The sequence below is a fragment of the Corvus cornix genome, chromosome 3 (genome assembly GCF_000738735.6).
Source record: "Corvus cornix cornix isolate S_Up_H32 chromosome 3, ASM73873v5, whole genome shotgun sequence".
Lineage (NCBI taxonomy): Eukaryota > Metazoa > Chordata > Aves > Passeriformes > Corvidae > Corvus > Corvus cornix.
The window spans coordinates 48,730,396-48,757,426 of NC_047056.1; the positions used below are offsets into that span (position 1 = coordinate 48,730,396).

The 27,031-nt window shown below is 41.1% G+C and overlaps 1 protein-coding gene across 4 annotated transcripts; it reads left to right on the forward strand.

Moving 5' to 3' along the window:
* Nucleotides 1–9,735: 9,735 nt before the first annotated feature.
* On the forward strand, nucleotides 9,736–26,733 carry FBXO30 (F-box protein 30). 4 transcript variants are annotated; one of them, XM_039569346.1, is made up of 4 exons: nucleotides 9,736–9,908; nucleotides 14,433–14,537; nucleotides 20,910–22,992; nucleotides 23,832–26,733. In XM_039569346.1, the coding sequence occupies exons 3-4, from the start codon at nucleotides 20,926–20,928 to the stop codon at nucleotides 24,033–24,035; spliced, it is 2,271 nt and encodes a 756-aa protein (XP_039425280.1). In that variant the 5' UTR covers nucleotides 9,736–9,908; nucleotides 14,433–14,537; nucleotides 20,910–20,925; the 3' UTR covers nucleotides 24,036–26,733. The 4 variants fall into 4 exon arrangements, with proteins under 4 accessions (XP_039425280.1, XP_039425282.1, XP_010397618.2 ...); XM_010399316.4 differs by lacking the exon at nucleotides 9,736–9,908 and adding an exon at nucleotides 10,311–10,399; XM_039569348.1 differs by lacking the exon at nucleotides 14,433–14,537.
* Nucleotides 26,734–27,031: the final 298 nt, after the last annotated feature.

Sequence of the window (27,031 nt, forward strand, 5' to 3'; positions counted from 1 at the left end):
ACATTGCTGCTGAGCCAAGAGAGCAGGTTTCCTACATGGCAGTTTCTGAATCCCAGCTGCCATCATTTAGCTGATACTCAGCCCAGAGCAGAGTGTTCAGCCATGGGGTTTTAGCATCCTCATTTACAAGAACAGTAATTCTTGCAGCAACCCTCTGCAATGACTTGGCAGAAATGAAACTAAGGAGCAATCACCACAGGTTTTTACTTTAGCATTACTATTACAGCTAGATAGCAAACTAACCATGATTAGAGAGGCAAAAATCCCATTAAAATCAGTTTGTGTTTTGTCTACATTATTTGGACTGATACTTTATATTATTTCTAGAGCAGCCTGTCCAGTGATGTGCATAGAAAGAAAAAAGTTCTGTAGTGATGGTAGTTTACAGCTTTAGTGACACACTTGTAGTCTCGAAGGAAAACAAACAGCAAAGAATCTGTCTCTGTCTGATCAGACAAGGTATGTAGTGCCAGAAAGCACACGACAGTACTTGCTCCTACAGGAGTTATAACTAGGTGACATTTACAAGCATTCAGCTAATGAATTATGGGGTCTTGAAACAGGAGTTCTCTAATGGGAGCACTATAATATTCCAGAAGAACAGATTGTTTTATGCTGGGGCATCCTATAGTGATGATAATAGTAAGATTTATTATTCAAAGCCCAGAGGGAGAATACTTTGTAGATCAGAGGAGAAAATATTATACCATGTTCCTAGTGCTTATGAGATACCATGACACAAAATACAATATCTACTTGATAGGTTTCAGGCGGTAGAGGTTTAGTCATTAATGGCAGCTGCCTCATGGCAACAAGGTTTTATGAACTAGTTTATCTCTTTAAAGATATATCTGAAAGTCACCACACTGACATTAAACAAGTGAAGAAATCAAAGAGAAGACACTGTGACATTTTGGAAATGGACTCCAAAACAGATGCTAAGTCTGAAAGTCACAAGATTGTAAATGAACTCAACAAACAAAGTCTTAGAAAAACAGTACTAGGGTTTGCTTCGGCTTCCAGATATAAATGTCAGTTACTGCTTCAGACCTTGTTATGTAAGTTTTCCACACAACAACATGGACTTCCTTTAGAAAGACAAAAAACCCAAAACTTTAGGAACATGTGATCCTGTTAAACCAGTGGTTAGTTCACCTTGGGATTCAAAACCTTGGAAAACCAATGTCATCATAAAATACCTTTTGAGGGCATAAATAAGCAATTCACCATTGCATCTGATTTATTCTATTTTTCCTAGGAGGACTTAATCTAGCCTCATCTAATTCTAAAGAAAAGGAGATCATGGCACCATAAGGGACAAGGCATATTCCATATTGACTATTGCTCATGTGAGGAACAAAGACACCTAGGATGTATCTACAGAGTGGGTCTTGATTTCATCATAGGGGGTTATCCATTAGAGGTTATCTTAAAGGGACCTGAATTTCCTTTTGTGACTATTACTATAAACTATAGCTGTTTTACATTTACTCATCCATATGAATAAAACTGATGGGGAAGGATAAGAAATCCTTAAAAATGCATTGCTGGCCTTTCATCTTCTTCAAAATCTTCAGCCTAATAACATCAGCATCTATTTGCTGTAGTTAACTTCATCTTCTCTTTGTGGAGTAGGGTAGATTTTTGCCATGCAATTTTTTGGGTTTTGGAACAAAGTGACAATGATTTCTTAGCCTATCAAATGGCAAGTGGTCTTCCTCAGCCTTATGCAGTTGTTAGCGCTTACAAGGTCAAAGGTCCATAAATCTGACAGGATTCAGTCCCCTGCTTCCAGGCAAGAAATGAAAGTTCTGCCTAATTAATCCTTCTGCAGACCTCTTTCTTTGGTATTGCAAATATCTTTAACTGGGACATTCCCAAGCCTCCAGCATGTGTGTTTATGAAGCAGAAGAGCTAGCTACAGCCCCAGTAACTTCCATGCACAGCTGTGACAGGAGGGAGTTACGGGCTGAGAGCCCAATCAGTGAAGCAAGTTTTTATTTTCGTCTGTGCAGCTGACCTGGATGTTCAGTTCTGGCTATGTTGCAAGGGTGTGAAAGGGGTAGAATTTCTGAATCCTGATCTGTTTTATTATGGATGGTGAAAGTTCTTCCTTAATTTGCAGTCTTGTTTTTGAAATTCACTATTTTTGCAGAACTGAATCAAGACAATGACATGCATATCAAGATCTCTCCCCAGATGACTGAGCACTTGGGGAATTCCCTTCCCCATTCCAACCAAGAGGCTGAGAGATTCACTAGCATTGCTCACTGGAGTTCCCCAGCATCATTTGCTAGAACTTGATCTCTGTATATAGGGCTTGGGGGGAGGGAAGGCTTTGTCCTTGGAAAAAGGGTTTGCAGGATGCCAGATTTAACCTGTCATTGTGGGCACAAGCAATTGATATGAAGGAATAACCTATCTTCTCTGTGCAGAGAGTCTCAATTGAATCAACCCGCTTAGAAAAAGAAAAAAAAAAAGTGGCATAAAGGACATTACTGTAAAAGGCAAATTTTACAAATAGCTTAAAAATAAGCTGTTACTGTACATCATTTTGCCCATATACTTCTAAATATGAGCATTCTTCATAATCTCTTGGTTAAATCCTACCAGAATTCTTCCTTTTAGGATCATATTCACAGCCCTGTGTCTTTCATTTTCATGCCAAAACTGCCTCTGATTTACCTGCTTATGATGCATCTGTCAATTTTGTCATGAAGAGGCAAGAGTGTATTAGCCATTCTTTGAAACAGCCACAGTGGTTACTTGTCTTTGCATCTGTAAGTCACCGAAACTTAGACTTTCTGAGATACATGGAAGTTTGTTCCATGTAAGAGTAAGGTCTGGCAAGAAGATAATTTTATTTTTATATAATATATAAAAATTACATATAATTATCTGTCATATAGAAATATAATATTTAAAGGTATTATATGTAAATATGTATTATTCTATATATTATAGACAGAAATATAAGAAAATATGGATATTTCTTCTTGTCAAATGTGCAAATACTAGGGACCAAGAAAATCTTTCAAGCTCACTTAATTAAAAGTATATCTTTCAAACCTGAGCTCAAATCCTAACATATCTTCTAGTATGTCTTTTACCATCCTAGTAATTCACATTAATATGTACAAATAACTTCCCCATTTTGGATGTGATCAGCATTGCTAATAACAGTTCTGAACCATAAGTACAATTGAGAGAGTCAATAAAGCCCTATTAACTTACTGTCATTGTTCTTGTTGCTGGGTGTATCCCTTGTATGACTAAAATCATATTTGATTAGGAATTAATTCTCAGAGACTGTTAGTACCTCTTTATGAACAATACTTCAGCAAAAAAACCTCCACAACTTTTGCAAGAAATGCATTGATTTGCAATGGAGGGAAATGAGCTCCAGTTCAGCTACACTTGTGCAAGCTGCCCTGGGCTGTCTACAGCTCCACGTCTTTGTGTGCAGGTTCAGGCCACTGTTGACCTCAAATGACTTCAAATGAGCCTGTCTGCAAAAAAAGTTAGTGTTCCACCACAAGTCCTCTAAGTAGCAGATAGTCCTGCTTTGGCTGCAGGACAAGCTGTCTTGTGCCTGTGGAATACATGATGTATTGGTTTGTATATATAGGTGTCAGAGCCCTCTCTTGAAAGAAGATAGCTCCTATACATGGCCTCATAGACCTGGTAGAGCTGTTCCTTCCTCTTCTTGTTCAGTTTTTGTTCCCAAAGCAGGTTTGTGCATTAATTTTCATTTTAGAGAAGCATATGCATGCCTTATAATTTGCCATTTTTTATCAGAATTGTACTAATTATGGCAGAATGATCAGAAATAAAAGATTCAACTTCATTTCCCATTCACATGGTCTCTTATGGTCCTATTAAACAAAAGCTAACAGGCAACAGGGAAGCAACTCCAACTAAGCGGTTCACTAGAAACAAGAAAGTTCTATGCAGCCTACTGCAGATCACCATCATGTTTTTGAAGCAAAAAATGTGACACTGCTTTGAATTCTTATCACAGTCTTGAGACTCAAAATGTAAAAGAACTTAAATATATTCATGTACACGTCATGATGTGGCTTGCTTTCCTTGCCACTATACCCTTTTGGACTGGCACATGTGTGCACAGCCCAACCACATGTTCCTGTATGACTAATGAACACACTGCTTCCTGATCATTCTGAAGGGCTGGGAGCTACCTCAGTAAGCTTTGGTAAAAACTAAAGCCAGATGTTTTGAGGCACAAATGGTTTATAGTTTACTGGGTGATCAGTGAGCTCTAAGTGCACTCCTGATAGTCCTGACTCTTCTTCTCACCTATCATGATACTGCCAAAGCCAGAAATAAGCTATGCTGTTGTGCAGCAGGCAGTAGTATGTAAATGATATTTCACCCCTTGCTTCCTTTGCAGCCCTGCATGGCACTCCCAAGTTCAAACATTTCAGTAGTTCCACGACTTGACTTTCAGGTCCTTACCCCTCAGATAAAGCACTGAGGCAACATTTGTCACACTACCAGTTCAGTTTTGTAAAGGGAAAAATGAAAAGAAATGAAAAGCACTAGCGGCTGATGGAATCTTTCTAAGTCTTCTGAATTAATCACCCATGTCAATGCTAGCTAGCTTTTTTCTCTTACTTTTAAAACAAATGATGTAGCTTGGAATCACTAAAACCAGAAGTCACACAGTATGGCAACGTTGTATAGTAAGAATATTCCCAAACGTATGGAAAAAACCAAAATACTAACAGATAAAAACTGCTGAAGTGTAGCTATACAAAGAACTTGCTAGTGCCAAGGAGAATTAAATCCAGTGAAGGTGTTACATCACTGTTATTTTATCTGTTTAAGGGGCACTTCCATCTCCGCTAAAACCCAGTTTTGTGCTATTAAGCCCAGGAGGTGCAATGATCTTCCTGAGCACTGCAGCTTCTAAATCAAACTTGCCATGAGCTCAGAGAGAGGTCTTCTGATGCTGCAATGTAAAACTCAGCCATACACACAGCTCCTCTCAAATGTGGTGTCAGAGGCCCCATCTGTTACCTCTTTCTACTACTCCAAATCAAGACACAGCTCCCTTAGGTTCACTAGGCCTATGCTGTATTTAAACAACTTCAGGAACAATTCAGTCCTAAAGTCTTGTCTAGCCTAGCTGCCATCCATAATGGAAGATGCAACTCCACATCACGGACAGTTTTCCCTTCAGACTGGAGACTGATGAAGACAGGATGAAGCCCCTGTGAAACCACAGGAGAGACCCACATGGCTGAAAACAGCTCTTCCCCATGAAAGTAACTCCTGAGTTGAAGAGCCAATATCGTATCCCAGAAAATCGTACCCTACACATGTGTATAGCACTCAATCATTTTGAGTTTCTTTTGCTTAGAAGACCATCACTGTGATGCTTAGTTCTTCTAACAGTCACACTCCTTGTCCTAGGTCTACAATCAACCAAGGGAGTCCAATTTGGCTGTGTTGGGGTTTTAGTTCTCCTGTTTTTCTTTTTCTCTTAAAGGAATTTTCCCCTTACATGTTGCCAGGGGGGCAAATTACTGGGTGCTTAAGGAAAACAAAGGACCTGGCCATAGCGGGAGGGGTGCATCTCTTTCACCTGGGTTTGTGGGCAGTCAGTTCCTGGCATTTGGACAGAGAGAGAGGCTGTTTCTTCGGCTGCCTTCCTTCTACCAGAGAAACCCCGGGATCCCAAACCCGCCTTCCCTGCCCCGCTGGGAGCCGGGCCGTGGCCGTCCTGCCCCCACTGTTGCTTTGAGCCTTCGCTGCTCTGCAGCCCCGCCGTGCCCTGCCCGCCAAGATCTCCGGGGGGTTCCCACCACAGCTCCGCAGTTTGGATACATCTCATCTGCCACCTGGGATTTGTGCTCGTCCCTGCTGTTCCAGCCTGCTGTTCCCGAGGGTCCGGCCGGACACCGGGATCGGCTGCCCAGGGGTTTGTGAAGCCTTTGTCCCATCCCTTCCCGGGATCCCGGGGCACCGGTGCCGCGTGCTCCCCGAGCTCGCTCCGGAGCGCCCCCTGCAGCCGCGGGGGAACCATCGCACCTGCCCTGCTCACCGGGAGCCGCCAGCGCCCCTGCCGGCTGCGAGCGGAACTGCACCCGAGGGGAAAGGGCCCGACAGCCCAGAAGGCTGGCACTGGGTTTGTGATTGTTTGCTGTTACTGCTGTAGTTATTGCTGTTTGTTTGACTGGTTATATATATAATAGTAAAGAACTGTTATTCCTATTTCCCACATCCTTGCCTAAAAGCCCCTTGATTTCAAAATTATAGTAACTCGGAGGGAAGGGGGGTTGCATCTGCCATTCCAAGGGAGGCTCCTACCTTCCTTAGCAGACACCTATCTTTCAAACCAAGACAGGCAGGATTAAAAAATTGTTGACTTTTTAGGTTGTGGAATCTCTGGAAATATTCAAAACCTGCTTGGATGCAATCCGGCGTAACCTACTCTGGGTGAATCTGCTTTGGCAGGGGGCTGGACTACATGGTCTCCAGAGGTCCCTTCCAACCCCAACCACTCTGCGATTCTGAAGGTATTTATATCCCAATACCTGAGTCAGAGGCCAAGAATTCCCACAAAACATCTGTAGCAACCACCCACTGCAGCTTTAGTGGTTGTAACTAGGTAGGTGGGCAATCATGCTGACACAGAAACATCTGACCTCAGAGGGTAGATTTTCCTACCAAAACCCCTTCTTATGCCAAAGACATAAGACGGAAAAAGATAAAACCCCCAAATTCATTAGCTTATCTAGCAGCTTCTTGTACAATCAATGTTCCAGATGTTCTAAAATATCAACTGTTACTACTATAAAAAAGCTTTAGTAAAGAGATTACTATGATAACTTATTCTACTTCAAGTCTCTGGGCTATTTACTGGCCTTTTCTTTAATGACAGATGAAGTACCTTGTAAAAGAGGAGAGGCTTTTCTTGAAAAGGTATAACCATAAAGGCATTAAAGTATCAGACCTCTTGATGGGCCTAGGTTGAAAACACAAGCTCAAGAGCTGCAAAAAACTTACTTTGAGGTCTCTGTTGTTTGGAAACATCCTGCTGTCAAAGCTGTGCAGTGCAAATTGCGTATGTGGCTTTGTGGGCAGATCTCAGCTGTTTATTTTTACACACTGCTAAATACGAACGCCCATGCATTAGTAAATCTACTTGCAAATGCATTTCGGAAACACTTGTAATTTGTTTTCCCGCTCTATATCTCCACATCGAAAGAACTTCCAGACATAAATACCCATCAGTAAAAAATTACTGTGATAGATTGAATTTGAAATTAGAAAGTGCTTAAATAATTCACATTTTGTAGAAAGTGACAGCAAACAAATTGCACTGCCTGCAACCTTAGGAGTAAATGTGGTTTATTTCACACACAGTCACCCACTTGCAGGAGACTGTTTGCACACCTCAGCAACTGCCTAGGCATTTGACGTAGACTTTGCTTCAGATAAGGGGAAAGACACAAATCACACTGCCTCAAGAATGAATTTACACTTCACTCTCCTGTTGGCTTCAGTGACAGTGTCATGTACAGAACAATAGTGGACCAGACACGGATATTCATTTTCCATTCATGAGCAACCAGAATGAAGTTTCAGTCATTTTGGATTTAAGCCAGTAGAAAATAACCCCTTCAGTGGTTCACCCAGTGAATCCTCAAAGACCTCCTGTCTTGTAGATCAATGGTACTAAGCCAAATTGTATGATTAAAACTTGCCTGTTTACCATAAATAGCAGTTCATGAGAATGATGATGATTGTCGGGGGGGGGGGGGGCGTACAATGGGATAGCTCTGGGACCATGAGCAAGTAGATACACCAAAGCACTAGAGAAGAAGCAGATTGTTCCCTGAATGACCAGGGAAGTCTCAGCTGAGGTATGAGGACAGAAGTCCAAGCCACAGAAACTCACTCTCCTCACTCAAAAGCAGCAATTAAAATAAAAAGCCCCACTTCTGTCATAGAAGCCCAGTTCCAGCACAGAGCCAGCCCGTGACAAAAGCACTGCAATACCCCATGTAATTAATACCTCAGCCAGCCAGTGAGCACACTCCACTATGGTGAGAGTAAGCAGCACAGTAACCTCACCTGTCCCACAGCAGGCATTGCCAGTAAGAGGCAGTTGTGAAAACCAGTGACTGTCTACATGGATTCTGCCCAGCAATTTATATAATTGTCTGCTGAGCAGATGAAATGATTTTGCTTGGCTTCTCTGAGTCATGGTGCCAATCCCTACCATCTTCTGGAGCTCACTTGGCTAATTATTATATACTGATCCTATAATCAAACCTATGAGGGAAAAAAGGGCCTGTCCTCAGGATCAAGGAAGACCAAGGCCGTCATGTAAGGGTGGGGCAAATCTGAGAGTGCTTATTATAGGAAGTGCTGGCAATGATGCCTCAATATTAAGGTCATCTTACGTTATGTCTACATAGCTAACATGACAATGATTACTTACATCTTTCTTTCATACTCTCTTATTCTTAGAGTAAGAAAGACTCTTCTAAGATGATAAATGTCCAAACTTGCAACAGTCACATTTTCACTTACTCCCCACCACACATGGGTGAGATGCTGAGAGGCTTAAAAGGATCTATGTGGCTAGCTCTTAAACATGCATTACCTCTCTCCAACAGAAATCTACACAGATGGCAGGGAAATAAGGTCTTCAGAAACTGGGAGCAGGCCAACAAGGTTTTCCTGGGAGTTTAAAGAAAGAGTAATTTTTCTTGTGAATTAACAAACTAATCTCCCGGCTCTGTATATTCTGTGGCCACGACTTATCTATCTCTACCTTTAGTATTTTCCTTCTGAAAAAAGGGCGTGGTCAAACTGTTTTTCCTCAGGACTGTAAGACACACTGCAGTCCCTTAAAACATGGCATGCATATCAGGAATAAGAACCTTTACAGGGGTAACACCCTGTATAATTCCTACCTAGGTACAGCCTCTTAAAGTACTGGCTTCCATAGGCTGAAGGCCAGAACCTCCAAAGGAAGGCTCAACAACCTGCACCTGTGGGCGCATGGCCAAGTTTCTGGCAAGAAAGTTCTGGACCGTAAGTGTAACAACACACTCCAAGGAAAGTGTTAGAGAAGCATTGCCAGTAACACCAAAAGGCGTACTGTGATGGCTAGCAGGAAAGGTTTTGTTGAGGTGACAGCTTTAGCAAGGCCCAGGGTCTGTAGAGGCCCAGAAAGGCTGACTTTGGTTACGGGATGGATTGTGGTGGTGCTGGATCTATGCTGGAACCAAAGCTGGTGATCCAGCCCCAGGCGAGCGGAGCGCGGCTATCTGGACCCAAGACAGCAGCCGTTCTCGCTGTGCCCTCCGCCCGCGCCACCGCCGGTAGCGAACGCCGGGGGACTGGGGAGAGCTGCAGGAGCAGTGTCCCCACGGCCGGGGACTGGCTCCCGGATCAGCAGGGCAGGGCCCGGAGCCCCGAGGCCGCCGCTCCCTCCCGGCCGCCCCCGCCACTGCCGGCCCCGGCCGCGGCCGCCTGCACGCACGCGCGCGGGGGGCACCGGGGAGCACGCGCGACATCCGGGCGCCCCGCCCCCTCCGCCGCCGGGGGGAAAAGGGCCCCGCCGGCGCGCGCGCGCTCCCGGGCCTCGGCCCCGCCCCGCGGCCGCCCCGCCCCGCCCCGCGCGCGCTCGCTGGCCCTGTCTCCGGCACGCGCGCGCGCGGCCGGCGGGGGCGCGGCCGCAGCGGGGCCGCGCCGGGAGCCCCGCGGGTGGCGAGGCCGGGCCGGGAGAGGCGGAGCGAAGCGAAGAGAAGAGAAGCGAAGCGGACCGTGCACGGCGGCGGCGGCGGCCGGAGCCCGGCGGGGGGAAGGGGCGAGGTGCAGCGCAGGCTCCCGCGCCTGCTTGCCTGCCTGCGGAGCGACGGAGACGGGTGAGCCGCCGCTGCTGTCCGCGACTGGCGGGGAGAGCCGGGCCCTGGGGCCGCGCCCGCTGCCCGGCAGCCGGGCGGTAAACAAATGGCGGCCCGGCGGGGGCCCGAGCGCCCGGGGGCGTCTCCCCGCCGCCACCCCTGACAGGTGGCGGCTGGAAGAGGCTACGGGGAGCTCGGTGTGCGGCTCCGGCGGCGTCGCCTCCACCTCGCCCGTGCCCCGCGGGGCCCGCAGCGCCGGGTGTGTGCTGGCCGTGCCGGGCCGTGTAGGATGGCTGCTGCCGCCCCGCCCCCGCGCCGGCCCACGGGTGGCGGCGGACTGAGCTCTGCCGCGGCCGCTTCCTCTGACCCCGCCGTGCTGCCAGCGCTGTCGGGGTGTCGCGATAGCACGTGGGAAGGGCATAGGGCCGGCGTCTGCCTGGTGCTGTGGAGACCGCAGTTGAAGAGTCGCCTTTCTGCGTGAAAGGAGGGGGAAGAGAGCAAATAATCCAGAGGTATTGCTGCAATCCTTCTCTAATCCCCCGTGTTTGTGTTATTTCGAGTAGATGTGCTCAGACTATGTAAGAGGTGGTGTTTTGTCTCGCAGTTCCTTTTTTTAATGGCAGTTTTTTGACGTGCGGTGGAGCCTTTGTTTCTCTCCTTTATGAAGGTAAAGAGGATTGTGTGGTTGTACTCCTGTAACCCCACGGGTCGGCAATCAGAAGCATACAGGGAGATGACAGCAGCTTGTTCAACGGCTCGCGTATTGGAACAGTTGTGTGGCCTCACTTCCAAAAGTTCTAGCGTCGCTGTTGTTCGCAGTAGGTCTTCAGATTCTTAAGGGAAATAACCTGTGGGCTGGTGAGGTGGCTTTCTTTTGTTCTGTAAAGCTCTGCTCGGATTTGGCTGAGGAGCTTTTCATAATCCTTGTTTCCCTTTTGCTGATTATGTTGTTAATATGCCAGATAAGTGTTTGTTAGCATACTAGTCCAAACCCAGTATCCCAGAAGTAACAGCCTCACCTTGCTTGTGCTAGCACTTAAGGCAAGATGTTACTTCTGCTTTCTCTAGAATTGGTGTGGAATACTTGATGGTTAAGTCCTTCACCTGGACACCTGCTGCCTTCTGCTGCACGTTGATGTGATACACCTTAACTTGTGCTGTGATTTGGGGGATTAAGGTTCATGCATCCCGTTTGATGAGGATGTTAGGTATTTATGACCTTCCCCTCTGCACCCCTCTCCCAGAAGTATTAGAAAAATATTAGAAGAACTTTGTTGGTAAGCAAGTTGAGTACCTGCAATACTGAAAAATGCACTGGCAGCTTTACTCTGTCTTCCACTCTGTATGCATGTAAATATCTGTGTGTAATTTCTCCATAGTGGTCAAGTTTCATCGAGAGAAGAAATAGATTAGTGAGGGTGAGTTGGGATTGTATTGCAAGCTGAGACTTTTTTGGGGTCTCTTGTCTCATTTTTTTCCAAAGTTAGAAGATGTTAGAGAACGGGAGAATCCCAGCAGAATGGGCAAAAGTTAGGCAAAAGCAGTGTTTTTACTCCGCTGCCTGAACATTCTTTCTTTTGCACTAAATTCTGCATTTACTCAATTAACTTCTCAAATTTGGGTTATCTTTCCCTTGCCTCCTACTTTGATGTTAGAAGTCTAATGGGCAAAATAAGTGCTGCGTTTAACAAGCAGTATCTGGCTGGAAACTTTCTGGACAAGATTTCTGCATGGTTTTGGACAGCCAGGTTTTTAGGTCATAAAGAGTGTCTACAACAGAGGGTGTAGTCTACAACTTTGTGAAGAAGAAAGCATATGTTTATTAGTCCTTAGATGAGTTCCTGTAGCTGTTGCAGATTTCACCTGTGTAAGAAACCCCTGTTTTGCATTCAGTCCAATTGCACTAAAAGTAACAAAATTTTCCTCATATCGATAGACCTGTTTCTTTGGTGGGCTCTGTCTAAAAGGATGCAAATGCTGTTTGCCTCTGGCAATGAGATCCAGTGGTATAGAGATGGGAGCAGGGAATCATATATAGTCATCATTGTACTGGTGACAATTTCCCTTCAGTTTCCTTATCTGCATAATAAGAATAAAAATAATGTATCTGTTGGTGAGATGGTTAGATTGTATAAGGGGTGGTAAGTATTCCTGAACAGACCACAAATAAACAAATATTTACATTATTGATGGTTGCAGAGAAATCTGTGTAAGCTGTCTGAAATGTCTGGACACTGTCTAGTCTCAATATTGAATGAAGGCAGAAGACTGAAAAGTTTTGTCATATAAACTGTTCTGAAACAGGCCAAGAGAGTTGAAATGGCAGGGGAGCTCTAGATTCTGACTTACTTTGCAAGCTACTGTTTTTAATAGTTTCTGATGTGACACTTGGTGTATTGTTACAACTTTATAGTAATCTGTTAATGCTGTTTGAAGCTTCAGTACCCTGCAAACGGCTGCAGTCGGTAGAACATCCAGTTGAGTAGATTGTGCTGTTTCTTACCAAATGTCCAACATTGATCTAAGCTCTTAATGTGAAATCGTGATTAAAAAAAAGATAGGTCTAAACTTAAGGTTTGAGAATGAGAGGCATAGTGAGGTAAGTTTCTGAGTGGTGTAGTTACAGCTGTTCATGTAAAACTTTAGGTAGTGTTTCAGACTGATTGTGATACCTGGTTCAGACTTGGCTACAGAGGTGCTGGAAGGTGGGTGGTGTTTTGTTGAAATTCAGGCTTTTATTTGTCTATTTAGAAACATCTCTAGTACAAACTGTAGTTTTCCAAAAGTCCTGTTTGACAGAGAAATTTGTTGGTGTGATAGATTCATTGCAAATAGGATCTTTATAGAAGTGTGCTTTATTGGCAAAGCTTTAATGCTCTTACAAAACCTTGTTTTGGCTGAGTCACTATTGTCACCAGATAAGGAATGTGTTTGGATAGGATCGTTTGGCTGGAGTCTTTGGGCAAAAAGAAATAGCATCAAGCCTGTTGACATTTGGAAAAGGCAGTCGAAATGATATTAGAGATAACAAATCGATGAATCATCGTATGTCCTAAAACCCTGCACAAACTTGTAGTGAAGATGTTCTTGTATTCCAGTTCTTCATTCATGTTAGAAACATATTGAAATAGCTGGTATAACATGCTCACTATGAGATGTATTCCCAGCTTTCTGTCATCAACTATTTGAGATAGGTGAGGTTTTGTTTAGACAATAGTTTTATTTAAAACTGTCTATTTTTTTTACTGTTTATTTTTTTTGTCTCTGTTTTGTTGGTTTTAAAACCAAGCAGCTTGGAAGGGGGAAAAGCCTAACTGTTGCTGCAAAAAGTGCCTTTCATTTGATAAGAAAGGGAAATACCTGAAAATAGAATAAAGTTGTTAAAACTGTCTTATAATATTGTTTTACTTCAAATCTTTCAAAATAATTTGGGACAAACTCCCATCATTTCTACTTCAGTGTAATCTGATAAGGTATTTGTGTGGGGACGTCTGTTAATTTTTTTTGGGTGCTGTCTGTTTTGGTGTGTATTAGGCCATTGTCTACTAACAAGAGTGTATTTTTAACAGAAAAAATAACTTGATATGTACAGAATACATGGGATTGCACTTCAGTGTAGGATGTTGGAGAGAAGTGGCTTTCATAGTCTATTTACTTTAAAGTTGTTTTCTCATTTTGCTATGGGACCTGGTTAAACTTGTGTAGTAAGACCTGAAACAGTATATTAATGAGATGTTTGGCCTGATTTCTGTAAGTATGCAGAGGTCAGGAATTCTTCGGCAGCAGCATGTATGAATTAAAATATTACGTAAGAAGGGTTTATTTTTGGTTTCTTCTGGGTGGTGAAAACTACCTACTGTAATACAGAATGCATTATTTTTTCCAGTAGTTCTGTTTCTGGTTTCTGAGGAATTTTTTCTGCTTTTCTGGAGGATTTGTGAGTTGGTACTGGGATAAGAATGTCATTGTTCCTTTGGGCATATCACCTCAGTTTCACCTCTCTTAAGTTTTAGTGATAATCCTTGGGCATGAAAGAATAGAAAAGCATCTTGTAACAGTAAAAAGCTTTTTAATAGTAAGTAACTGCTTGGTAAGTTCCCATGTATGAGGACTGATGATGGACACATTTTAACTAGACTAAAATGCAGTTTATAAAAGAATCAAACTTTATTTATTTTTTCTAGTTCTCCATCTGTTGCAATCTTTCATTTGAGTATGGTTTTTTTTTTTGGTGAAGTGGTCAGAGCAGTGGATTAAGTGCAGTAGGTCAGAATAATAACTTTTAATAATCTCTTACAGCCTTAAATATAATTAGGTTACCATCCAGTGTGACTAACAGCTAGCAATATGCTAAAATGACAGAACTTAGGTTGTGCTTGGGAAGTCTTATTAAAAACTTTTTTATATTCCCATAAAAGCTACCAAAAAATTCAATGTTTGTAGCCCCAGATAGTGTAAGAACATGGCCTTTTCAGGGGGTTGTACATATGGAAAGCAATGTCTACACCTGAAATGAAACCTTACTTCTGATCTCATTTCTTGCAGAATCTGCAGCAATCGAGGAGTCACACTGTGTTCAAGTTCAGAAGTGCTTTACACATGAAATCTACTGGCTCTCTAGCTGATTCTGCCCTGTCACCATCTCAACAGGTAGAGTGCTTTTGTGCCTGAGCCATGCAGCAAGTGTAGCTGTTCCTTGTGCGGTTGTCCTGTGTCAGTGTGTGGCCAAGGGCACATTGAGGTCTTTGGGTTTCTTCTCTGGGGAATATGTCAAGGAAGCAAGAATGCATGGCAGATCTGTCACAAAAGTACTCTAAAGAAAAGCCTAGTAGTTTTGCTTTTGATTTTTAACATTCCTTTAACTGAGTTTAACAGGGATAGGAGAAAGTGTTCTGTCATTTCATCAGAGCTTCTATTCTAAAATAGAACAAAGCCAGACATGTAGGGCATCAGTGGAAGGTCCTCTTCAGTCAAAGCAGTGTTTTGCTTTGGGTCATTTTCCCCTTGAATTCTATTCTTTTTATTGGCTGCAATGATTTGGGAGGAAGTAATCTCCTTGTATTCTCTGAAAGGTAGGAAGATGGTTTGCCACTAAAAAGAAAGGATATTTGGGGCAGGGGAAGACATGGAAAAGTCTTCTTTATAAGGTTGGCATAAAAATGGTTGCACTTCCCTGTAATTCCAGTGCTCATTATTTTTGCTGTAGTTAGAGATTTCTTTTCTTTGGTCTGTTTGTTTGTTGTTTTTTTTTTTTTTTGTGAGGTGGATAGGTAATTTTGATTTGTGCTTAAAAAAGCAGCTATATATTCCTTTGATGCTAGACCACTGATAAAACTATAATCTTTCCGGAAGTATGTGTCCCCCGGAGGTTTTTATTCTTGCAGCAAAAAGCCATGTTTTGAGTGTAACCTTTTTCTGCCACTTTTGTGTAGTACATAATAATAGCTGTAGACTATGATGATAATGGTTGAAGTTGCATCCTACTTACATAGTCATTTGGGCTTTAGTAATTGGAGCTCTTCTCATGATTTCAGTGATTAACAATAAATTAATGTAGACTCGTTCTAGTATGTGTAGTATGTGCAGTCACTACCAGCCAAGGAAGATGCTTTCATCTTTGTTGTGGATAAATTTATGTTTGACAGTGCAGTGAACACTCATCCAACTGTTTTGAATATAGTTTTAGTTTTCCTGGTCTGCCTTGTTGTAACAGAAATCAGGGTTGTCCTGATGAACTTAGGGGTGGGGGGCAGTAATTAGTATCTTCTAAGGTTGAGAATTTAAGTTTGGCATCTGAAAGAGAAGCTCCTGACAGAAACCTGCATAAAAGATGGAAGATTTAGAAATACAGCTGTCATTTCTACAGTGTCCAAAACAAAAGGGAATTTTTTTGTATGGTTTGCATGTATTTGCTTGTGGCTGGATTTGGATGCTCCTGGGAGTTTAAACCTGTAGTACAGCTTGTGTGTCTCTAGTCTTCTACATCCTTGAAGCAGTAGTTTAAGAACCTGTTGGCTTATTCAGTTGAATTTGATAGAAAAATCTCAAAAGTAGTTGAGCTTTATAGGTTTGGTGAATAAAAGGTGGCTGAATAATGGAGGCCTCCAATAGCAGTAATGGTTGCTGTGATTTCCTGTCTTATTGGCCCCAAAGAATTCCTATAGGAGAGAGTGAGCAAGCAGGCTTTGGGTTTGATAATACTAAGTATAGTGTTTTTGTGGTATAGAAGAAGGTGAGAGCTTGCACTTGCAGCAGAAACATTGTGTGAGTCTGAAACTCTTATTATGCTATTTTAATGTTCGTGTTACAACAGCAACTGGAAATCATGTGGCTGTAGCAGCTGGAATTTTAATCCTTTTAATTATGACAGATTTTCAAGGCATGTTCTGGCTGATTTGGTCAGCTGACTGTATAGTTATGTACAATAACATCAAGTGATTGCACAAATTCTGAGAGCAGTGCTCACCTCAGTGGAACGGGATGTATTTTTAGGTTTCTCTGCTAGTAACAGTCAAGTGTGTGTACTTAGGCACCCTGAACTGAAGGAACTGAAGCTGGTTGCTGACACTACACTATTAGAAAAGGACAGCTGTTCGTTCCTGCTGTAGTCATTGATCTGACACTGTCTTCTGACCATATTGTGACAAGGAACACAGTGGGATATAAACACTATAAATATTATTGGTACATGCTTTAATGACAGGTATTTTTCTTTAGGTCAGCAATGACATTCTTTGTTAGCCTTTTCAATTTGCTGTATTAGAGGAAATGAAAGGACTTTGTTACCTCTAGCGAAAATGTTCTTTATCTCCCCTTTACCCAACAGGTTTTTATCCTTACAAGGAAATATTTGGGAAGAGGGTAGTTCTTGTTCTTAGTATAGTACTGATGATATACTGGTTATGGTTCTTTAATGGGAAATTATTAATATGTGAATGCTCTTAATCTCTGAATGAAAGAGGTGCTAAGTTCTGCAGTTTACAAAGTTAGCTTACAAAATAGAGTGAGTCATGGCCATTTGCTGATTAATCAGTGTGCTAATTCTTGAGGTATTATCCATTTATTTCACCAGTTTGATAGGGGCATTTGTTTTTTTTCCTTTGGAAATAATTGGCAATTTAAGAATGGAATTATATCAGAAACCTTAAGTAGTTCAAGCAGTCTAGGAACTCATGACTGCCCAAAACAGCTGTTGAGTTTGAAGCTCAAGTATTAAAATTAAAAATGCATAAAAAGACATTTAATATATTTAAAGAGACTTTGTAGTAACCTATAAATAAAATGTGACATTCTGACTAAATTGAAGTTTTGCAGCAGGTGCTGAGGAGTTAAGGCTTGTAAGCAGAACGCAGAATTTTAGTGAATGTTCTGCTGAAGGTCTACGGATGTCTGAAGATATTTCAAATTATATATTTAGATAATGAGACAAAGGATTTGAATTTTAAGATAAATGGCAGCTAATATCAGGCTTCTTGGTGACCAGTTTCTTATTTATAGAAACTGAGAGCATAAGTTAGTTCAGCTATTTAATTGATTTTGTGCATAACTGTTTCTTGATGAAAACAACCTGAAGCATCTGTTACAGAGCAAATTAGCATCTAGCTATTGATAAGACTTGGGGTTTTAGCGTCAGCTTTGTCTTTCATACACTGTCTGTTGGTGATATTTGATGTTTTCACCAGATTTGGTTTCCTTCTTACTTTGAAATGTCATTTGCTTATATGAAATAATAAAATTTTGAATATTATGTGTGAAAGGAGTTCAGGAACCTGAGAAAAGCCAGTATCATTGTGCAACTCAGGTTTCACAATCTGACTTTTAAAGACCAAGATAGTGTGCTGGGGAGGAGGATGTTTTACTGTCTTAATAGAATGTTCTGTGTAAGCTCATGCTATTTAAAGATAGTATTTAATGATGGTTGACTAACTTAGGCTATGTCTACAGAAATGGTGCAGGCAAACACGAGCTCAGTTTGACTGTGTTCTGAGCTGCTGCATGTGAGCCAGCATTGGCCTAGAAGCAGTAGAATAGTGCTGGCTTAGCAGTGTGTGCTATTTTTCCAACATAATTGACATATGTCCCCTTTCTGGGTTAAGTGAAGGTGGCTTGTCTGCCTTGCTCAAAATCAGTAAAATTTTGGCCCAAACTGCTGTCATGAGACACACCTTGACATGATTGACGGTGTTGATGTGAAATTGCCACTGAAGTCCAAGTGTCACAATTGATAAGGAATGGGCTGCAGCCAATCATGAGGGTCTGGAATGGATGTGTGCCTCCACCTGCTCTACGTGCCCGGGTTGTGCCCAGCACGGAGCCACGCGGTGGCAGCGCAAAGGGCAGCCCAGGCCTGCCCTTGCTGCTGTGGAGGAATACACCCGCTCCTGTGGGCATCCTCTGAGTCTTGACAGCACTACCCCCCAGGCTGCTGTCACACTGTACCCAGCTTTTTCACCCCGTGGGTAGAGGGCATTGGCAGCTCATGACATGAGTGCCCTCTTTTCACCTGGGATCCTGTCAAGTGGATAGTGAAGCTGCTTGATAGGGTGAGAGCATCCATAACCCCCACAGTGAGGCAGAGGTCATCTCGGTTACCCTCACAGGTAGGTGTGACCTGTGCAGCTGAGCCCAGTTAGCAACACACTGTCCCATCTTAAGAGAGTCATAGGTACTCCTGCCCCTAACGCACCCACGTGCTGCTCTCCAAGTGGCTCACTTCTGGCCAGCTTGAAGTGAGCAGGCCATTGTTTTATGGGAGCAACAGGACTCTGTTTAGATAGATGAAGCAGGGGCTGGGCTCTGTAAAGGCCCTGGCATTATAAACGAGCAATTGTCTTTTTCAGTGCTATTTCCATTTTGTCTTACGCACTTTAAAATACACACATAACCTGAGAGCTTCCTTTTGATCTCTGCTCACCTGTTGACTTGAGGAGAAGTATTTTGGTTTCAGTAGTGATGGCAGTTTCTGAGATTTTCTTTGGCCTAGCAACAGGCTGCGGTATTTGGCAAGAATTACTCAGAGAGGGCTTTGCTGGAAGAACCAAAAATATCTTCAGAGAAGTCAAATAATTTTTTCATTCTTTACTGAACATGTTTCATCTCTTTGTAGTAGATTCCATCTGACTTAATTTGCAAGTTGAAAACAGGTTGTGTGCCAGAGAGGTTTGCAAGAATGTTGAGTAAGTCAGTCACTGAGTCCAGTGACTGATACTCAAAACTTACTATTACTCAGTATTACTTACTGTAACTCAGTATATAAATGCTAAGGTATGGTGGGGGAAATTCAGCTGTGTTTTGCCTGCTAAGTGTAGCACATATGTTTTTTAGTTAAAAGTGTTCAGGAGAGTGGGTGGCTAAAATATTTAAGTTATCCAAATTACGACGGATGGGGGATGAGCACTGATTGCTACTTAAAGTTGGCATGAATTTCAAAGCATTATAAAAGAATACAAGTGAGTGAAGTGTCACACAGATTTCTATTTAAATGCTTTAAATTATTTAAAGTGGAGTGTCTAAAAGGCACTTTTGTTTCCTTTTACCTTCAGTTTGAAGAGAAGGAATGATACTAAGCAGTTTTGTTTTTATAGTTTAGAGTAATTTTAATTTAAGAAGGTTTAATGCATGAAAACTGAAGTGTTTAGTCTAAAGACAATGTGTGAGAGCACTTATTGGCAGAATAAGGAACCATTTTTATTAATCTTAAATTCCTTGAGCATTTTATTTCTCAAGAAAATGCCTAGAGGGTGAGGAGTAAGGAAAAGATGGAACTGAGCAACATATGTTTGAAACAGTATTTTTGAGATTTTGCTCTGTGCAAGTCATTCTGTGATACCTCTGAACTTCAATCCCTACTGGTATCACTTCCGAGAAGGAGTTTGTAAGAGCATAGGGGAGAGCTTGGTAACTTGTGTGGGCCTGCACTCCAGCTAGAGAGCAGTTCCAGACTTTCTCAAAGTATGATACAAAGACACAAAGTTTACTCTTGTTTTTTTCTTTTTTTTTTCTTTTTTATTTATTTTTCCATGCCACAACAAAGAATTGAATTTTTTGTTGGTATCAATGTGTTATTATAGATTGCACCATGGATGTATATGTATTTTGATTTTTATTGCTGTTTGGCCTTGTTATGTAGAGTTGTTGATATCCTTACACTTTGAATTGCTGGTATTGTGATCAGGGCGGCCATAGGATGCATTAAAAAATTACCTTTTGTGGGTTGAACTGGACATATAGATAGGACCATGTTGGCAACTTAAGATTTATGTAAATGGTTTGAGTGAAATAAAAGGACTTATTTAATGTGTAGTGTAATTATGTAGTATAATTGCTACCCTTGTACAACAACAACTGTAGAAAATGGAGGGGCTAAAGGCTATAGATGAAGAAAAAGAGTGAAGAGCTGTTGTAAAGGCCTGCAGTCTGTCAGAAGCACAGAGTGGGGAGAGAATGGCACATGACAGGGAATTGAGATACTCACTGAAGGCTGCAGATTGCCTTAAGCAGAACTGCAAGAAGAGGGTGCCAGCAGCTTAGGTGGTAGCAGGTAGCCTGGGAAACAGGTTGCCTCTGTTTAATTTAGAGAATTGGACGGACATGAGGATGAATCTGGATTCCTTCATTTTGTCTCTGTACTCTGTGCAATTGTATCATTTATGATTTTAGGTAGTAGACTATATAGTCAAAGGTAATGCTTTGTTTTTCATGGAATGATCTATTTGCAGTGGGCAGGGAAAAAGGGCTATTCCAGAGTGAAGGATTATACAACATTTTTACTTAAGTTGCATGTATTAGACCTGGTAAATAAATGTGTAGACTGTGTTCTGAACTCTTGATACAAATGTGTGTTTTTAATTTTCAGATGAACTTTTAAGCACCATTTCTTTGAAATAAGGTGTTACATACTTAGAATGTCAACTTAGAATGTCAACTGACCAAGGATGCAAAACTGCAAATAGTAGCTAGTAAATATTAACAATATTGAGTTAATATTCATTCTATGCTGTTGTCTCCTTTCTCTTTGCTCAGAATTGGATTTACAATCATGGAGGAACATCAGCAACACTTACACTGTGTGAACTGTGTCAGCCGTCGTTGTATGACCAGACCAGAGCCGGGCATTTCCTGTGATTTGATTGGCTGCCCCTTGGTTTGTGGAGCAGTTTTTCACTCATGTAAAGCTGAGGAACATCGCATGCTATGTCCACTTGAAAGAGTGCCTTGTTTGAATAGTGGCTTTGGATGTCCCTTCATAGTAGCCCGAAATAAAATTGCTGATCATCTAGAAGTTTGTCCTGCAAGTGTGGTATGTTGTACCATGGAGTGGAATAGATGGCCAGTCAGTTATGCTGACCGAAAATCTTATGAAAACCTGAGTAAAGATGTTGATGAAGTGGAGCAGCTAGATATGGCTTTAGCTCTTCAAGACCAGCGCATGTTATTAGAATCACTTAAAGTAGCAACTATGATGTCAAAAGCAGGTGATCAAATACCAGAATCTAGAGAGCAAACATCTGTCAAATCAAGTGCCCCTGATACAGTGCATACCAATGGCTTGATGCCTGTAGATGAAGAGTCCTATGGTGCACTTTATCAAGCTACTGTAGAAACAACGAGGAGTTTAGCTGCTGCTTTGGATATCCTGAACACTGCTACAAGGGACATTGGTATGTTAAGTTCAAACCTCTGCATTTCACCACATGAAATGAAAGAAGATCCCAGGATTAAAGAACAAGCTTCTAGTGGCATTATTCAGGATAAAAAGTCTGACTCTGAAAATCCAGATGAAGATAATGTCGGAGCAGTTGGGGGAATTAACTTTGATAGCCTGAGTCAAAATTCACAAATGGAGCAAAATGGTTCTAGTGGTATTTGTTGTGATGTAGTGCAAAACCACGACTTAAATCTAAACCTCAGTAACTCCTCACTTTTGTGTAATGGCTTTCATGTAGACAATGAATGTTCAAAGGTGTTGGACCACAGTGAAGATCTTGGTGTATCTAATTCAAAACCGTCCAGTGTAGCAAATGGTGAATGTACTGCATCTCATGATGATGAAGCATTACAGGCCTGCAGCTCCTTCCCTGTAACAGCACAAGTTGAAGTAATATCAGCTGATCACTTAGTTAATGGCAATGTTAATCATGTACTACTTCCCCATAATGCTCATGAAGAAGAAATGTTAGAGAGACAAGTGGAGCAAGAAAGATTGAGAAACATAGATGCTTTTTTACGGCATCAATCGTACAGATTCCTTGTTAACCACTATTGGTCAACACCAAAAGAAGACAAAGCTGTTGATACATCAGATTTGGAGATAACAGAAGATCCTATGGGTCTTCAGGGAATTGATCTAATCACTGCAGCTCTGTTGTTTTGCCTAGGAGACTCTCCTGGAGGCAGGGGGATATCAGAAAGTCGCGCTGTCGATGTGTATCACGTTGACTTTGGGACCCAAACATTTTCTCTCCCATCTGCTATATTGGCCACAAATACAATGGTGGGGGAAATAGCTTCAGCTTCTGCATGTGATCATGCCAACCCACAGCTCTCAAATCCGAGTCCATTCCAGACCCTTGGATTGGATTTGGTATTGGAATATGTGGCTAGATACCAAACAAAACAGCGTTCAATGTTTACATTTGTTTGTGGACAGTTGTTTAGAAGGAATGAATTTTCATCGCATTTTAAGAATGTGCATGGAGACATTCATGCTGGCCTTAATGGCTGGATGGAGCAGAGGTGTCCTTTGGCATATTATGGGTGTACGTATTCTCAACGAAGGTTTTGCCCTTCAACACAAGGGGCAAAAATTATTCATGACCGCCACTTAAGGTCATTTGGAGTTCAGCCTTGTATATCCACAGTATTAGTAGAACCAGCAAAAAGCTGCTTAATTGGACTACACAATGATCATCTGAGTAGTCTACCTTTTGAGGTGCTGCAGCACATTGCTAGCTTTCTAGATGGCTTTAGTTTGTGTCAGCTTTCAAGAGTGTCACGTTTAATGAGAGATGTATGTGGAAGCTTGCTTCAAGCACGTGGAATGGTGATACTGCTTTGGGAGAAGAGAAAGTACCCAGAAGGAAGTTCGTGGCAGGTAAAAGAGAAGGTAAGTTTGGGGGTTTTTTTATCTTGAAGGTGAAAGGGAAAGTATTACATTGGTCCTGTTTCTGCTTTTTCTCTTAATATTGTATCTGTTACCACTGGATTTTGGTATAATAACCCTTCAAGAAAGAGACTGTTGTACAGAAAAAGTGAAAATTGCTGCAGGTTGTCTCAGTCTTTTCCATACTTGGAGAAGTAGAAGTAGAGTCTGTCCAGTTTTTGCTAAAATTGTAAATTTACTTCTGTTTTTTCCAATATTTTAAAATGTTAAAAGATTACTTCATGATTTGCTTTAAGATCAATATTCCATAGAAGCGGGAAAGCTGCCTGCAAAGTTTGCTTTTCTTGTCTGTGTAGTGTTTACAGCAATTTTTTTTTTCAAACCTGTTGATATCCTATCTATTGCCTTGGTACTGAGTGCCTTAAATACTGAAATAATTTAAAACCTTTGGATGACCTTTGTGTAATACAGTTTTTACCATTTTCCCCACCCAAAATTGCAGAGTATTTGCAACACTCATTTGGAATTGCAGAAGTTGATAAGAAATAAATTGTTGTGGTTGGTCTTACAATACCTTGTCATTTAATTTCTGATTGTATCTATTTTGTAGACACAAAAAACACTGCCTGTGTTTCTTCCCAGTGTTCAGAGAGTTTCTTGGAGCCTGAATCAGCCTGGGACTGAGAATGCTAAATTCTCTATGGTGTATTTTTGTCATGTTGATTTTTAGTGTGATTTATAGACAACATTACCTGAAAGTTTTATAGTACAAGGATGTAATTTCTTGCTCTGACTTCAGGTACCTCAAAACATTGTGAACCTAAGTGCAGCTTATTTTCTAGGTTTGGCGCTTCAGTACAGCATTCTGTACTGTAAATGAGTGGAAGTTTGCTGACATCGTGAGCATGGCTGACCACTTGAAGAAGTGTAGCTACAATGCTGTGGAGAGAAGAGAGGAGGCTGTTCCGCTGCCATGTATGTGTGTGACGCGAGAGCTCACGAAGGAGGGACGTTCACTGCGCTCTGTTTTGAAACCAGTACTTTAAGTATTGCAGCCACTCCAATTGCACATACACTCAAGCACCTGATATAACCTCGGTAATATTATGAGACACTTTATTAATGTACTAAAGATACTTTCTAGCTAAATCTACTCTGTCACTGTGTATATAAGGTTTGAAGTGACATTTATTTTTTATAGTACTGTTTAGCTGGAAAGTAATGAAAGTTGCCTTAACGTTTGAAAAATTCGGAACTTGCTGGACAGGGTAGTTTTATCTAACTTATATAATTTAAGAACAAAATCCTAAGGTGTGTTTTCTGATTCACTGGTGCCCATGTTGCTGTTGACTGATAACATTTCAAAAATGGCCTCTAAATGGTATCTGCATTTGGATAGGAAACACTGAATTGTAGTGAGAGAAAAGTCCTATCCAAATTCTGTACCTTCTGTATCTGGTCTATTTTTTTTTTTTTTTTTTTTAACAGATTATAATCCAAATATTTGAAAGATAAGGATGAATTCAAAACTTTATAATAGATGTCTCAAACACAGCTTTTAAGCACATCTTTTCTCATGAAATCAGTGTTCTACTGCTCTTCCTAGTTAACAAGTGATCTAGGATCAGCTTTTTTAAAATAAAGGTTTTTTAGGAATGATCTAAGTGAACTCAGATTTACAGCAGCTTAATTTTTAGTACAACTTTGTTTTGACATGTCAACAATTGCTATTTTTCTTCTGAACTCTGGGAGCAAAACTTTTAGAGCTAAAACCATGGAATACTAGTTTTTACTCTCGCACCTACAATGATATCAATGTCAAATGTTCAGAAAATTTTTCCTTGTCCTGCAGTTGGCTGAGGGTTAAATTGCTTGAGAAGTTAGAAATTCAATGTGATGAACAGTTACGAATTTACAACGCAGCTAATGAAAGGGCTTTACTTGTTCTATGGTATTGTGAGATGTATTGTCTCCTTTTCTGTTAATTCGTCTCTAAAAATGCTGCTTTTTTAAGGAGCATTTTAAATTACTGGTATGTATAGCAAATGTATCATCTTCATAAGATGAGACATGATTTGTTAATTGCATAAGGCATATCAGAAATGTTATGTTAAACCACATTTGTTAAACCAATAACTTCAATTTGCTTCCAGTCTTCCATAAAAAAAGATCCTACAAAGCATTTGTGAACAGAGAATACATGCTATGAAAAATGGCCTGGTATAGCAAAACTGTAATAACTTGAACTGACTTTCCAACTTGTTTGTATTCCTGTCGGTGTCTCTAGCCTGTTGCACTTAGCAACTGTGCCACAAAGCTAAAACAGAAACAGACCAGAGCTTGGAACAATGAAATACAGTACGTATTTCCATTATAGGGAAAAAAAAAGAGATTAGTAAGGAGGAGATGTTTACAAAAATGGCTAAATTTATTACTTGTAATTTCTGTACCGGACACTTGTTTATGGCTAGTCTGGCTGCACTTCACAACTTTGGTATCTGTGCATTTCCCATTCTGGATTCAGTCCAGCTAAACATTCACTGCCTTTTTGCTATTCAGAGTGCTACAGGTGCCCAGAAAAAAAAAATCTAGTTCTTCAGTGCCATGAGTTGAAATTATAAGAGCTCAAATAGAAGCTTTGCCTGGATCTTCAAACTGTGTGTTCTCGTTCCACAACTTCTTTCTTGTTTGAAGAGAAGAAAGGAGTAAACCTTCTACAGAAGTTAGCAACATTTGCAGTAATTCTTAGCTGTTACCACAGTTATCTGGAAGGGAGAATCTAGATTCAAGTACAGATCTGACTATACCAACTGGGTTTTAGGTAGGAATCTTACACCTGCAGCCCAGTTCTTTGAATGCACTGAAGTGCTCATTACCCACAAATTCTTCGGTACAAGGCAGGAGAGAGACTTTCAGTTCTTGTCTTTTAGCTCTAATGGCTCCTTGCTGCTGCTCTCCAATGTTTAAAAGTACTTGTGTGACTGGAAGGATCCTGAATGTTGAGGAGATAATGCTTGCATTTATGGCTAAATCTACTTTAAAACATCCTGTCTTGGGTTACTGGTATTTTTTAGTGAGCAGTGTGGTGGTTTTGGTACTCTACATTCTTTGTAACTCCCCAGAACCCTGATGAGTACAGTAGGCAGGCACGTGTCTTGGTGCTTACAGAAAAGAGGATGTTCAGTTAGAGGAACTGGTGTTAGAACTTTGCTTGTAGCACAGTGCAGAACTGCATCTAAAGTATCATCAATTGTCGATCTATTAAAATGAACTTTTTAAGACTCTTCTTAAAAAATAACACTATTTCTCAATACATGCACTTTTATTTTCAAATGTAGATACAGGCTTTTTTGTTAAATTAGTTTATTTTTTATGAGAATCCAGAGCTATTAAAATATCAATGTTGTAAACAACATCTCTGCCTTGTAAACTGCTCCAAATGCAGGAATACAGTATACTTAGGATAAAACTTTTTTTTTTACACTGCTATGCAGTTTGTAAAACATCTGTGGTGTATAGTCAGTCTATCAAAATGTGACTTGTTCAGATTTGCCCTTGAATTTTAAAAATGTCATATCCCTTTCCTGGTACATGTTCCATACAGCATATATAGACAGCTGTTGCAGTCTTTCTTTTACTTGATACCACATTGCTTTGTTTAAACTATTATGTTTTCAATCATTATGCAATATTTTTTTCAATGTCTGTTGAAATTCTAATAAAACTTTTGGAGTTTCTCTTTTAGTATGACTGTATTTTCTTTAAAGGAAATATCCCCTGCCTTCTGGTGTTCAAGCATGGTGCTCAGTGTCTGCTTATAGGATTCCAGTAAGTACTCAAAAAATAAAGTTACATACAGGAAACTATCTACAAACATTCAAACATTGGATAATTTGGAAGTGATTAATATTTATACACATTCATTTCAGTATGAAGATTGGTCAGTCATTTTTAGATTATCTACCCATTTCTATTGCTTTGGTCTATTACGCAGCATAGACTCCCTTCCACAATTAAAGATTTGAGTACATAACATTGAAGA